Raw genomic sequence first — 15,557 nt, forward strand, 5'->3', positions numbered from 1 at the left:
CAGATAGGGTAAGGTAATGGCAACTAGCAGAGCGTTAAGGAACAGAAGTAAAAATCGAGTAAAAATTATATTCACCAGCCAACCAGCCACCCTCACCTCCCCGCTCCCAACAGAGAGCACCAATGCATGGAGATTATGCGTGGAACAAAGAATTTAGAACCAAGATGGTGACATATGTCAAGGAAGGCAAAGCCAATGTTTGCACTAGAGTTTAGTAAACTCCATTACAATGCCACTAAGTAGCTAAACAATTCTCTTTACTCCCTACAAATAAACATAAAATATATCAGGTGGTGGCCATTTTCCAACACCAGAGTTTCAAAGGACTCACTTGATATTTATTTTGAATGAGCTGTTCTGCAATTATTTGATTAACAGTTCAGTTTTCACAGAATTTCAGGACCAGGCCCAATAGCTCATTACCATTAGTCTTTTTTATTTTTACTTTTTTTGGAGTGGAGAGATTGGGTCTCACCCAGCAATGCTCATACTTAATTATGACTCTGTGCTCAGGGACCACTTCGGAGGTGTCCAGGGGACTGAGCTGGGGTCAACTCTTGCAAGGCAAACATCTTAACCCATGTACTATTCCACCTACTCCTGCACTCTGAGTTTTGCTAGACTACAAATATTGTTCCATCTTTGAAACATAGTGATGGTTCGGAATCCTCTGGAAATTAGCAAAAAAAAAATAGGCTTGTCTTTCTAGATCAACAGAGTTTTAATTTCAAATTGTCTAGAAAGATATAGATTAGAACAATGAAATATATAACAGAAGAAAATATCTATTGGAATGATTTTTTTAAGTATACAGTTTCCATATTTGAAAAACATCATGAAATGCAACTAACTACTAAGCATGAAAATATTCTACTGGTAATAAAAAAAAGCCAAATTTAATGATGACCAATCTTTTTATGGAGGATGGTGATCTATTTCAGTGCTGACAATGGCGTGGGCTTCCTCAAACATCACAGATGAGAATATACTTTATTCTAAAGTATATTCTCTAAAGCAACCTCTCTAAACTGCACTTTCTAATATGTTCAGGGTCAGAAGAGATAGCTTAAAGGTCTAGAGTGCAGGTTTTGCATGCGGGAGTCCTGGGTTTAATCCCTGGCACCTTGGCGTCCCCTGAGCATAGCCAGGAGTGAACTCTCATCACCGAGCTGGGAACAGAGCCTGAGTACTACTGCGTATGGTCCAAAACCCAACCCCCTCCACAAAAAGAAATACGTTTCTCAGAAACCTATTCAAAAAGTACATAACTTTTAGACAGACGCCACCACCATGCTGACACACACCAGTGCGCCCTACCAATACATGACTACATCTCCCAGGAGATGCACACCGAGGCTAAAATTTATGGAAACACTGGCCCCTGAGGCTGAAAACTCCAGAGTACCCTTGGGAGGTGAGTGGACCAAATCCCTGCCCTCCTGAAACCCTCACAGCTGCACCCACACCCCATCTCTGCAGCCATGCCAACGGCTTAACTCCACCCGGCTTCATGAATATTCTCTGCAGAGGCACCAAACTCAGAATCATCACAGGTATGCTGGTGCTTGGGCTGAGGTCTCTGGCGTCTTCTCTGAGTCGGGCAGGCAGCCTCCCCCCACCCCTGCCCATACTTCCGGAAACCCAGGCAGCCACACCCCTCTTCCACCGTTGCCGCCATGCCAACTCATTATTTCAGACCCTAGATCCTGAAGTCTCTGAGCCCCTCAGCTGTGTAGGAGCATGCCAAACTAGACAGGAAAGTAACATAGAAGCCAACTAGACTCGACCAACAATACCAGTAACACGATGATAAACAGCTTAATAAATTCTTAGACAAGTTCTAAGAATTCTTAGACAAATTCTTAGACTTAACAAGCCCACGATCAGACATATTTTAAAAATGTGATTTTTTTATACTTACTTAATTTTGTGGACTGGAGTGATAGCACAGGAGGTAGGGCATTTTCCTTGCACGTGGCTGACCTGAGTTCGATTCCTCCGCTCCTCTTGGAGAGCCCAACAAGCTACCCAGAATATCCCGCCCGCACGGCAGAGCCTGGCAAGCTACCCGTGGCGTATTCGATATGCCAAAAACAGTAACAACGACTCTCACAATGGAGATGTTACTGGTGCTTGCTCGAGCAAATCAATGAATAACGGGATGACAGTGTCACTACAGTGCTTAGTTTTGTGACTTTGCTATCTAATTCATTTCAACTCTAGAATTGTATTACAATTGTGAATTTTGTCTACATTAAAATAAAAAATTTTTAAATGCACAAAAATGTAGAGGCACATTTTAAAATTTAATCAGGTAACACTGGCTGTGGAACAAAAGTGTAGTGTAAAGACTCTAATAAAGTCAGACTTTATTTCTTGTTCATATCATTTGCTTGAATTATTTCCAGTCTCAAGTGTTTGTGTGCATGGGTGCATGCATGCACACACATATGTGCACATATATGTGTATATATATAACACTGTAGCACTGTCATTCTTTGTTCATCAATTTGCTTGAGCGGGCACCAGTAACGTCTCTATTGTGAGGTTTTTTTGTTACTGTTTTTGGCATATAGAATACGCCCCAGGTAGTTTGCCAGCTCTGCCGTGAGGGTGGGATATTCTCAGTAGCTTGCCGGGCTCTCAGAGAGGGATGGAGGAATCAAACCCAGGTTGGCCATGTGCTAGGCAAATGCCTGACCCGCTGTGCTATCACTCCAGTTCGTGTATATATAAGTATACGTAATATATGTGTATGTATGTGTGTATATATCTCTCTCTCTCTGTATATACAGACACACACAAACAAACACAGGCATTTATTTAGGAAGTGAATGGATATTTAACCAGTTAAGCAGTGAAGATTTAGAACTGGAAGATGCACAGAGGACTGTGCAGATAAACTTGTTTGGAGAATTCTGGAAGAAATTCAACCATCTCTGACTAATCATGATGACATTTCCCTGCAAGGGCGTCTGGGAAATGTAGTCCAATTATGTGTCCCGGCACGATAGCCATGGGTTTACTGAGCATCTGTTGGTGTTGTCTCACTCTTTTACCCAGTTATGCTCTTGGAGGGAATCTATTCTACTGAAGTGATCATAAATGCAGCAGATTACTTTAGTATGGCAAAGCACTAACTACCCATCAGATGACTAGCAAAGGGAGAAGAGCAGCTTAAGTGTGGGACGGTCACATGGTGGAATATTGGTGGAATATTATGTATCAATTGAAGAGAAGGCTTTCAAATAATTTTTCACAACATGGAAAACATCAGCACATGACTTTAAACTGAAAAACCTAATTGGGAGCCATATCTGTGATGCTTTACTTACACATGCATTATCACACGTATCTGGTATCCATCCTAAAATAAGGATTTGATTAAATAGGCAATATGTTCCCACTATATATTGTATACCATCCCACTAAATATTATGTTTACAAGGATGAAAACATGGGAAAGTTTCCATTAAAAATTTAAAGTCTAAGGCAGAAAAGGGGACCACATATGATTGCAACTGTATAAAAATTCATGAAAATATGCAAATGAAATGTACTAAAATGTGAATAGTGGTTGTCTCTGTTGTGATGGAAAGAGAATGAGTTTATTCTTTTCCCTTTCTTTTTGTATAACTTCCATTTCTTTGAAAAAGAAATAACCTTCATTTCTTTTACATTGCAAACATTATCACCCACAAGCCTAAGCTGGAGTGAATCCTTCCATAAACTCCAGTCTGCCCTGGGATGTGGGTGACCATTCTAGAAGAAGAATTCCTGTATCTTCTGCTGCACAGAGGAGGGGCGACGGAAACCAACATTTCGTCCTGGCTGTTCAGTCTCCCTGAAAGTCTGCAGCTTGGCGAACCCTGGAAGATGGGGGGGTAAATGGTCCCAAGAAGCTTCATCAGTTGGTGCTGAGAAGTCCCCCAAATGTTGGGCGAGTCCTGGTCTCAGAGTATGATAACCAGATGAGTCCTGGTCTCAGAGTATAATAACCAGAGCAGACTCAGACAGGAGCCAGCGTGCAGCAGGACTGTCAGGGAGGCGAGAGATCCTGGCATTTTGTAGAAGACGAAAGGCACTTGCCGTCACCCCAGGGCACCCTGATGGGATTCCTCCATGGAGACTTGCCATGGGTGCCCGCTGGTGCCTCGCCCTCACATTGCAGGATTATAGTTCATGTTCTATTCCTGTGCGTGGCTCCAGGTACCACCCCAAGGGCAAGGACATCTACAGCTGGAGTTGGGTCCTTCGGAGTTGCTGCCTTTTTGGAGAGAAACAAAGGACTGGAATGGACCCTTCCTATAAGTGCCCCACCCAGCCCTCTACTGGTAACGAGAGCCACTGGTCTTGGGGAGAGACGAGTCTTGCAGAAGCAAAGGAGCCATTTTCCAAAACATGTTTGGTTTGGTAGTTCATACTCATAGGCTTGTGATTCCTGGGTGCCTTGGACCCTTTTCTGTTTCCTGCAAGGCACAAGTCTTTCCCCCACCAAAGAGGACAGGCTGGGCAGGAAGCAAGTGAGGGGAGGAAACCCATCTCCTTGTCTAGCTTCAGCATCGAGTCCCCTGAGTTGACAGCTGCTCTGCCCCCCGCCCCCATGTCTGGGAGATTATGCCAAGGACAATACCCTCGGTGTCTCCTCCTAGGGATACCAACTGGCCAACATGACACGGCTCTGAGCCCCCCGCCCCTTAATCTTGGGGCAATATTCTTTCCCCTGTTGGTACAAATAATCTAGGCCAAATGTTCATCAGATGTATAAAGGCACCACAAAATTGAGTCCTCCACTAGACATAAGGGCCAAGAATATTGCTTCACAGCTGGCAGCCTGCCTCTCGAGCTGGAGGAGAAGGCAGCTGGGATAGAGAAGGGATCACTAAGTCAATGGTGGTTGGAGGCTCGGGATGGGAGATGTGTGCTGACGGTAGATAAAGGACCAAATGTGATAGCCTCTCTGTATCTATATTGCAAAACATAATGCCCAAAAGTAGAGAGAGAGTATGGGGGAAATTGTCTGCTATAGAGGGAGGGAGGAAGGAAGAGAGGGAGGGAGGGAGGGAAAAGGAAGGAAGGGAGGGACTGAGGGAGGGAGGATGGAAAAAGGAAGGAAGGGAGGGACTGAGGGAGGGAGGAAGGAAAAAGGAAGGAAGGAAGGAAGGAAGGAAGGAAGGAAGGAAGGAAGGAAGGAAGGAGGAAGAGGAGGACAAAAGGAAGGAAAGTTTCATTTGATAAACTAAGATTGATATCAAGTTCTAAGCTCACTTCCCCCAGAATGAATACTACAAATCAGGTTTGGATCCTAGGCCAACCAACTTCTGTCAATCAAATTTCCTTAGCTCCCAATATGGTTCAAACAACTATGGCCTCAAGACACATAGTACCGAGACTTCCTCTTCTGACACGCGCCCGCCATCCCCCTGTGATGCTGGAAGGACTGAGGTCCACTCTGCAGGCTCACTGAACGGTGCCCACCATGGACACAGAGGACAAATGCCCCAAAGCCAGACCTTCATCCTCTGTTCTTTTGGTGTTTGCTTTTTTGGGGTCACACCTGGCAGTGCTCAGGGACCATATGCAGTGTAGATGATTGAGCCCTGGTTGGCCGCATGCAAGGCAGTGCCTAAACTTCTGTACTGTCTCTCTCTGGCCCTCTGCCTGTGACCTTGTCTCCTAGTATCTCTAATTTCGAACCCTGAAGAGTCCGAGAGAAGGGGAGGGACAGGGTAGGGGGTCAGAGACCAAAGAGGGAGGAAGAACGTCTGCCTGGCTGGGAAGATTAGTGATACCAAGGTCTGAAAGACCCTCCTGGGGGTTGATTCCAGGGGCTCAGAATGAGGGGGTCACCTGGGTCAGTAGTGCCGGCTGGGCCCTGCCTCACGCTCCAGACCTTTCCCAAATGATCCACACCCCTTTGAGCCAAGGGGGGCAGAGTTTGACTTCCTTTCTGCTCGTGGCATCCCAGAAGTTGTCAGAGTCATTTTGTGACTCATCCTACGTCACAGAAGTGGGGCTGGGGCATCGGCGTGTCACAGGGGCATGGCGCCCCACGGGTCCCGTGAAACCACATCTGGGATGGTGGCCCCTGCCCTCGTGTTGAGATCTGCATGTGGGCATTAGAAATGGAAGTCACATTACACGCAGCTTCCCAACAAGGGCTTTGGGAGAATGCTGGCGAGGGGCAGCTACCCCCCATGTGTCACCTGCTCTCGGTGGCTTGCAGGGTCTTCAGGAGAGAGCCAGGCAGCGTTAGTAGGAACGGGTTTCTCTGACACACAGACTCAGCCTACAGCCAAACAGGAAAGGGCTTTCTGGGCGCTGGACCCCACAGCTGCCAGACCCTGTGCATTAGCCCGGCCAGTGCCGCCTGCTGAGATGACCGGTGAAAAACCAGGGGTCTGGGCAGGCTAGAAAACTACCCATGATTCAAGCTATCCAGGGCGCCAGGCTGTCCAATCTGCTCACCTGGGCAGGCTGCTTGGAGCAAACCCGTGGAAAGATTGCAGTTCCTGGCTCATGTGTGAGCACGTGCACAGACAGAGACTGGAGGGGCAGGTGGGGGAGAAAACCCGAGTGGGAGATAGAACGAGAAGAAAGGAGAAGATGAATACCTCTTTCTTTCCAAATTGGCCCCAGAAGACAAGGTTCAAATGATTCCACAAAAAAAAAAAAGAGAAACGGGAGAAGAACGAGACTCGGCCCATGTGCTAACGTCCAGAACCTGAGTCAGCCCCCTCCCTACCCACGGCACCCCTACACGGGAAGGAGCCACTCTCCCCTGCAGAGTGGCGAAGGGGCGAGCCCAGCCCAGCCCGGCCGGCCCATGCGGACCTTCTCCAGAACAGCTGCCCGGTCCTTGGCTTCTTTCTGACGCTCGCAGAAAGCAGATGGTTGCCCCGGCCCCCAATTTGAATTTATGAATGGGAATGCGAACAGATGTTAGCAATCAAGATGGCACTGAGGAAAATTTTTTCCAAGCCTGTTAACAGCCCAGACTCCTTCTCATAAATGGGAGACGGGGGTCATAAAAAGGGTAGTGTTTGATCTCGGGACGGCCCGGGTCCCGCGTGGTGATTAGGTGGCACAAGAATGGAAATATGGAAAGAACAAAGGAAGCGGACACGAGTCATCGCTTGTCTAAGCGCTACATATTTATCGACAAAACGGGCACGTCTCTGCCTGCGAGCAGGGCCCGGTGGGTTTTGAGAAGGTCCGAGGCCCGGAGGTCTGTTTTGTTCTTTTCCTCTTGGCTCGGGGGCCACAGCCAGCTGTGCTGGGCCTTGATCCTGGCGCTGTGCTGGGGCCGCTGGTTTTCACAGTGCTCGGTGGGCACTTCTCCCCGGATTCCGTTAGAACCGTTCACACGAGGGGCTGAGGTGGGGAGGGCGTTAGACTTGCACACACGGCCGACCCGGGCTCTGTCTCTGGCCACCTGTAGTTCTCCCTGTGTCCAGCCGGGAGTGATTCCTGAGTGCAGAGCCAGGAGGAACCCCTGAGCACTGATGCATGTGACCCCCGAACAAACAAAGATCTTTGCAGACGAGCTGGGCTGTTTTGTGAGGACAGAAGGTCACATACTGGGAAAGACTGTGAAGAACAGCGTCATCCCCCTGCCAAAGTCAGGCTCTACGGGCGGGTGGGGTGAGGGGGGCAGCACAATGGCTCCAACCCCCTCAAGGCACGCGCCCATCTAGAATGAAGGGGAACAGGGCCGGGTCTGGGCCTAGGGAGAGAGAGGGGGGGGAGTGGGGGTGCTGGGGGGCCGTCACCCCAATCCCACACAACGGTGAGGGCAGGGGGCAGGATTTGTACCGGAGCTACATTTGGACTGGATTTGTCCGGGGCTGCCCCTGCTGACGGAAATCAGACACGCTGGAGGCAGGCTGGGAATCTGCGTCTGATTTCCCACATGTTCCCAGGGACTCGGATGCTGAGGTGAAAAATTTTAAATAGGGCCAGAGCGATAGTACAGTGGGTAGGGCGTTTTCCTTGCACACAGCTGACCCAACTTCGATCCCCAGCACCCCAAAGGGTCCCCCGAGCACTGCCAGGAGTAATTCCTGAGTGCAGAGCCAGGAGAAACCCCTGAGCATCGCTGAGTGTGACCAAAAAAGCCAAAAAAAAAAAAAATCAAAAAAGTGGTGGTGGGATTGGTGTTGAAATATTAAATATAATCAATTATGTTAAACAACTTTATGAAAATAAAATTTAAAAAAACATTGTGTGAAGGTGGGAGAATGTCCCTCAGCAGCTGTGGGGGTCGCCTGTCCGTGACCCGTCCCTGGAGGTGCCAACCCCTGTGTCACACTCTGCGTGGCTTCAGCTCTAGCTGCCTGAAATCTCCCCACCCCAATACGGTTCCATCTTCACCCCCTCGAGACACCCCTTTTGTTTGCTTGTTTGGGGGCCACACTCTGCAGTGCTCAGGGCTGACTCCTGCCTCTGTGCTCAGGGATCACTCCTGGTGGGCTTGCCGGAGACCGATTCAGTGCTCACTGCTGCCCAGTGAGAACCAGGAACGGTTTGTTGGCGGGAGCCGTGCTGTTTGTACTCAGTGGTCCCTTCCTGAGTCCCCACCCAGCCGTGCACCGGTGTTGGCAGCTGTGACCCACGCAGGGGGAAAAATGAGCTCTGTGCGGGGAAAGGAATAAAGTGCTAAAAAGAAAGAAAGGCTGGGCGTGGGCTGCTGAGCTCGTGGTAGAGGCCATCTCTCACGCGCTCTGGAGCGGGGCTGCCCAGGAAGGTGCCAGCTTCCGCTGCCGCTTGCCCAGGCCGAGTGTCAAGAAGGAAGTGGAAACCCAGTCTCAGTGACCCCCAGATGAAGCCCCCCTCGGGAGAGGCGCTGCTCTATTTGGCCAATTATTTCCTGGCAGGAAACTCCGATATTAGGCATGTTTCCTGAGTAGTCAGATCATTCTGACTTCCTGCCAAAGGCGGACATGGCGCTAATGCTTATCTGTTCCCTTCCACGAGCGCTCCAGGCTGCAGTGTCTCTTCCCCTGACCATGGGAGACCCTATGCCTTCTCTGCATGGACTCTGGGGAAGTCCCAAACGCCCACACTGCAGAAGGAATCATCTAGAAGGTCAGGGTGGTTTCCAGAGCCCTGCTCCCTCCCCCCCTCACTGCTCCCCTCCAGCTACTTACCTCTCTGCACACTCAGTGGCCCCTCAGACTGCCCACCTGCTGTCCACTCGTGTATCGTTGCCATTGGGAGGGAAGCCGGAATCCACCACAGCCAGGGGAGGGGAGATCGGATCCAGGGGGTAGTGAGGGAGGAGAAGGAAAGTGCTTCCTGGGGAGAAAAGGGAGCACGGGACAGTGAGCCCAGCTCTTGGTCTGCAGGGTGGGGGGACACCTGTCCCTTGCACGGTCATTGTCCAAAGCAAGTCCCAGGGAGCAGGAAGCACGGGCTGGCTTTGGTCCAGGAGGCAGCTGGAGCCTGCGAAGCAGCTAGGACGGACACCCCCTGGGAAGGGCTGGCCCGCACAAAGATCCTGTCCTCCGGGGACACAAGGAGCAGGCCACTGAGTCAGGGCATCACCTCCTGACCCACAGCACGGCCAGGGGGCAGGCGGCTGCCCTTTGCCATGGCAGAGCCTTGTGAGGCTGGCCGGGGTGACGCTCCAGCCCCGACCCCAAGCATCCCCCAAGGTGACCACCAGCTGCTCCTGGCCACTTGTGGCTGCTTCCCATTTGGTGCCTGTCTTCTCCCCCTCGCTCCCCCCATGAAAGCCTGGTCCTACGCCCCTTGCTTCCCCACAAGACCCCAGCTCTGAGCAGGAGTGACAGCAGACTGTGCGCCAGCTCAGTGGGTGCCAGCTGCCCTGCGGCTGGAGTGAAGCAGCACAAAGGCCTGAGTCTGACAGAAGCCTCGAGTCCGCAAAGCGTCAGCTCTCACTCTCTCACGAGACTCGCGCTGATGACGGCGTCCAGCAAATGCCTCGCAGCTCCAGTGCTCCAAGTCACCGTGATTCCTTGGTCAGAAAAAAGGCTGCAGGCCGCATGCAGGAAGGACTGAACTCTTAGCACCTTCAGGGAGGAGTGACATCACCGTGACTGGGGGGCACTGGGTGGGCAAAATTTACTGTGAGACTTTCACCACTGAATGTGGAGACTGTTGTCTCATCTTTGGGGAAAAAAAAGCTTTCTAAGAGACTTAAATGGGATGGCCAGAATGGCCAAATCTGAACCTTCATTTTCCTTTCAGTCAGAAAAACGTTAGCACTGAGGCCTGCCACACTTGTACATCCTATTTTTTTTTTTCTTTGGCATTTGGGCCACTCCTGGTGATACTCAGGGCTCATTCCTGTCTCTGTGCTCAGGGACCACTCCTGGTGGGGGTTGTGGAACTACATGGGGTGTCTGGATATAAGCCAGGTCAGATGTGTACAAGACTTATCCACTGAACTATCTCTCTGGTCCCTCAATTCTTTTCCTTTTCTTTTTCATCCACCCTTTGTTAACAGGTAACCTCTCTTGAGTTTCACGAATGACCACCAGAAGCTCAAAATTTAGAAATGCTAGATAGAGACTGTGTTGCCTAAAACTGCTCTTTAAAACCACTTTTTACAATGTATTTGCTCACCATTATATAATCATAATAAAGCTTTAAAGATAATCTTGATGAAAAAGTTAACTCTACAATATTTAGGAGGGTGATCATTCCTCTGCCTGCTTAAATTTTTTTCTCTCAATGTTTTGAAATGTCTCAGATATTGGAATGTATGAATATTGATATATGAATGAGTTATAAAGTTACACAAAATGTCAGTCACATTCCTGGTAGAAGAATGTTCTCTGATGGGGAAAACAGCACTTCTCTGAAGTGACACCTGGTGTGTGTATGGACTACAGATGTTTTTACCAAAAGAGTCTGTGTGTGATAGAGGGCAAATACTCCGAGAGGCGAGGACAAGGAAGACTGAGACTCGTGAAATGGCCAGAGTTGGGAGAATCTGGGGTGAAGGACGAGGTTACCGACGGGATGATTTCCCATTTATTCCAATACGTTTGTACAACACAAGTCACACTCGCCAGCACGGCAGCTGACAAGTGCCAGGACAACCTCTAGATGTGCCGGGACAACCTCTAGAAGCCAGTGTGGTCAGAATCTAAACAGTAACTGGACTCCAGGAAATCTACGCCCCAGAGCCCCCTATCTTCCCTGAAAAATCATGACTCTTCCCCCCTCATTAAAGTGCCCCCTTACTGTCCTATTGGTCACGAGACACTTGTGCAGAGGAACTGCAGCTCTCGGGGAGGTGCCAGCACCAATGCTCATGCTGGTACTATTACTTTCATCAGTTGCTCGTCTGGCTGAGAAACGTGGAAGCAAGGCTACTTCCTCTGGCGAGGGGACCCGCATTCTGACTCCAAGTGTCTCCTATTCCTTTATTAACCTTTGCTTTAGAAACTCACTTGTACTTGTCCAACAAACCCGAATCAGGATCTTTCAGCCATGGTCCTAACTGGTCACTTCCTGTCTCAGAAAGTCTGAACTCTTAAAGTCAAATCATTTTGTGCTGGTATTTGCAAGTTAAAATTTTTCCCTGGCAGTTTGCCCTTTTGCTCACAGCTAGAATATTCCTATCTCAGCTTCTCAAAATGTCCAGGTAGTCTTTGATGAGCCAGCGTGTTGGAATTAAGAGGAATCTACCCCCGAATAAATGCTTTGTTTTTTCTTTGCTTACCTCCGAAGTGAATTTCTCTCCCATGCCACCATTCAGAAACGTTTATAAACCTAAAGGTCTGCGCTCAAAGGTGAGGAGGTTCCACACTGCTTCTTCCTCTGGAGGAAACCCAGCAATAATTCAAGTTGTTTCTTTTCCCCAAAGTGCAGAAAGGATTTATATTAGCTGACACCATGTATAGAAGGCAATGTCTGTAATGTTGTCAACCAAAATCCAACTTAAACTCAACTCAGTGAACCTGGTCTTAATTCTGCAGCTCAGGTACCGCTTACGGCTCTGCAGCCAAAACTTACAAAAGAAAACACTAGATTCACCCCGCCCCCCCAGTCCATTACCCTCACAGGCTGCAAATAAATGGGCCCCTCCAAAGAGTGCAAATTTCTCCACATAAAGCTGGGTTCACACACGGAAAATCATTTACAGGTGGTTAAGGAAACAGGAACTTTTCACATCGGCTTTAATATTTATGTTTTACTCAAGATTGTCCTGAACACTTTTTTTTTTTAAAAGAAGCACTGTTTACTGCGTCTTCAAAGGAAAGGAATTTCAAAACTAAGCAGAAAACATACAGTCGAAGAAAACTCAATGCCAGTCTATACAATGATGTTTTACTTTCAGCACGACAGACTTTATTTTGGCACTTTAACAAATATTTTGCTTTACAGCAGTGACAAAATATTTGCCAGAAATGTTCTTTTCCTGGCACAGATTTCCCCAGCAGTTGTTACTCTCCACACTGAATTGACTCTGCTTTGCAGTTGGAACCCCCAATCTCCACCCCCGACTGTGCTCTTAGCCTCTCTAGCTGTAGACAGCAAGGGGGCTGGGAACTGCTATTCTTTCTTTTCAGTCCCTCAAAGCAGATTGATTCTGTAAGTGATGGGCCAGGAATTAAGGCCATTAAGAATTTAAGTAAACACAGCTCCAAGAGTTGCTGGAAAGTTTTGTTTTGATTGGGTTCTACGGCCATTCCAGGGAAGACTCCAGAGAAAGTGTCCATCTTTTATAGAAAGCAAAGCATACATGGAGAAGATTGCTATTTTTTTTTTTTTTTTTTGCTGTCTTCTTCCTACTTAAGTCGGGTGGCTAATGGTTGGAAATAAAATGGATGGCCAAATAGAAAAAGGAAATAAATATTTGGCTAGAAGGAAGGAACGAAGGACCTTCATTCTTCCATCCTTTCTAGCAAGTTCAATCTTGGGCAGGGAGCCGGTCAGTTTGCCCCCTGCACCCCTGGCATGCAGACAAGGGTATTCGAGCAATTAGTTAGGTCTGCGGATAAACTTCAAGGGGAGATCTGGAGCAAGCGTTCCAAGGTCAAACGGTCTCTAGGACTAACCCTTGGATACCCACATCGGGACAGGGCCCCTCTGTGCTCTGGGATTGATAGCACTAAAAGTTCTTTGCCACAGCAAGCATCCCTCACCCGCCAGCCTGGGGAGCTTGCGAACGTCCCGGTCTCCTGGTAGGCTGCCCATCCCTCCACTCACACGCACGACAATACATTCACGTTATCTCTGGCTAGTTCAGAAGCGAATCTGCTCATCAACAGGACTGTCGACGAGCTCTTTGGTGTTCATCTACGAGCACTGAGCAAATGCTCAGACATCCGGCCCCAGCGGGCGGTCCTTAGAAAAGGGACAGCTGATCGAAAATACACAAAATTTAGAACAGTGACATTTTCAATAGGAGGCCACATGATTTATTCAGTAGTTTTTATGTTCCCAAATTACAAGTCATGTCTATTCGCAGGACTACAAAAGTTACTATTAGAATTGTCTGTGCTTATAAAATACCAACTTCTTTGAAACTGTTATATATACTCATTAACACCAGTCTGCGACGAATCACATAGGAATCATAGGCACTTCAAAGGCTTAAGAGGACGTTTACAACTTAAATGCATTTTTTAAAAAGCAAAAACGGACTCTCCCCCACCCTCCAACCCCGACCGTCAAACTGCAAGAAATGAACAAATACAGTGGCCCAAGGCATTTGCAGCAACTTCTCAAAATACTGTGAGCATCTTTGGGTCTGCTGAGGCGCGTCAGGGACTCCCATCCCATCTCCCGGGACGGGGTCTGACCAGATAGAAATGACCGAACAGTTTTGTGGGCATAATCCAATTTTACACATCAATTTGCTGTTGCAAATCTGCCTGAAGCCACATGTAATGGCAAACAAAAGCGAGTGTAAAATGGATAGTCTAACACATAGACATTTATACAAAGTGGAGGTTAAGGTTTACATCTTGGAAAATCACATATACACGAAATTACCATTTTCTGAATTCTCCAAAGACAAAATTGCACCGTAACAACTACGAAAGGTATAGAGTTTTGTTCTTAAGGGCACAACAGTGGGGAGCGGAGAAGGAGGGGAACAATGGGAAAATGAACAGAGTCAGACCAATCGGTCAAGTCAGTCTTAGAGAAGGTTGACAGACAGCTTCCAGCTCTAGCCAGCAAAGACAAACAGTTTCTACACTTGCACAGTAAAAGCGTCAACCAATTCCATGAGCATCTCGTCTTAACATAATATTTTGCCACTGCTATTCACAGAACACTGCAGATGTTACCTCGAAATCTTATGTTGCTCTAAAGAAATACATGGAAAGTTTTAAATACAACGGGATCTTCTCATTACAGCGCCCAAGTGGCGTGTCAATGACAATGAAAACAACAACAACAAAAAAACCCAAAGATCTTCGTTATTCTATGCAAAAGCTTTATTTCTTAAAAGTTCAGTGATCTCAGAAATAGAGACACGAAGTGGGAGTCTCACGCATAAAACTCCTTCGTGGGGGCCTTCTGGTAAGCAGTGCTGGATGGCTTGCGCTCGCCAAGGTCGTAACTACCTTCATCCTTCTTTCGCATGCGGTAGACCAACAGCAGGATGAGGAAAATTGCAAAGAGGAAGCCGATCACCCCGCCCGCGATGACAGCTGTGAACAGGCCAGAAGGGACATCATGTTTAGAAGAGATTCGAGGAACTGCAGAAATTAGCTTTGCCAACCCCGGTCTAGTTAGACTCTTAGAAAAGGCTTACTGTACAAGACCCGCCTGGTTTTCCCATCAGAATCAATACCAGTGACTGGATTAGCTTTGGTTTACAGTATTAAGGAAGTTCGGGGTTGAGCATCTTTCTTTTCTGTGAATAACATCACCCCCAGCACCAAAGTGCCAGAAGCATGCCCTCATTGGGGGTTCCCTCCCACCGCCTGTACCCTCCTCATTTTCCCTCTTTGTAAAAACCAGAATTTTCACCAGGTCTGGGAGGTTTTTCACTTTATTTTGTTTTGGTTAAAAAAAAACAACAACATTTCATAATTTTGAGAACTGGATTCAATGAAGCAACCAGGCAATTTTGTTAATTCAAGAAGGTACAATGCTTTCTTTGACTAGCCTTAAAATGTCTACCAAATCCTCACTAAGAAAAATCTGCAACCTCAACTAATTCCTTGCTTTGAAAGACCTCTTTATCCTCTTTCTAGTGCTCACCTTTCTTCGTCTAATTTCTCAGTACCTTCTCAATGACAACTCAAAACAGATAAGACCATTGACTGAAGTGTCATAAGCATAGATATGAAGAGGCTGCTGCCTTTCTTTTATTAATTAATTAATTTATTTTTGGCTTCTTGAGTCACACACCCAGCATTGCTCAGGGCTTATTCCTGTCTCTGCACTCAGGGTTTAGGGGAATCTACAGGGTGCTGGGGACTGAATCTACATCAGCTGTGTGCTAGGCAAAATGCCCTCCACACTGTCCTATTGCTCTGGTCCCCTTTAACCTATAAAATCTTCCCCTTTTCCAAATCCAACGTTAATACTTACATCGTCAAGGTAGACACTCAGAGCCCACA

At 47.7% G+C, this 15,557-nt stretch overlaps 1 protein-coding gene across 1 annotated transcript in view; it reads right to left on the minus strand.

The window, feature by feature from the left end:
* Positions 1–12,301: 12,301 nt before the first annotated feature.
* SDC2 (syndecan 2) overlaps positions 12,302–15,557 on the minus strand; it is a 92,629-nt gene continuing 89,373 nt past the window's right edge. Inside the window, exon 5 of the mRNA XM_055128648.1 lies at positions 12,302–14,639. Within this exon, the coding sequence (XP_054984623.1) occupies positions 14,476–14,639 (164 nt within the window). The 3' untranslated portion in view covers positions 12,302–14,475. The remainder of the gene's footprint in view (positions 14,640–15,557) is intronic.

The sequence above is a fragment of the Sorex araneus genome, chromosome 2, assembly GCF_027595985.1.
Source record: "Sorex araneus isolate mSorAra2 chromosome 2, mSorAra2.pri, whole genome shotgun sequence".
Taxonomy (NCBI): Eukaryota; Metazoa; Chordata; class Mammalia; order Eulipotyphla; family Soricidae; genus Sorex; species Sorex araneus.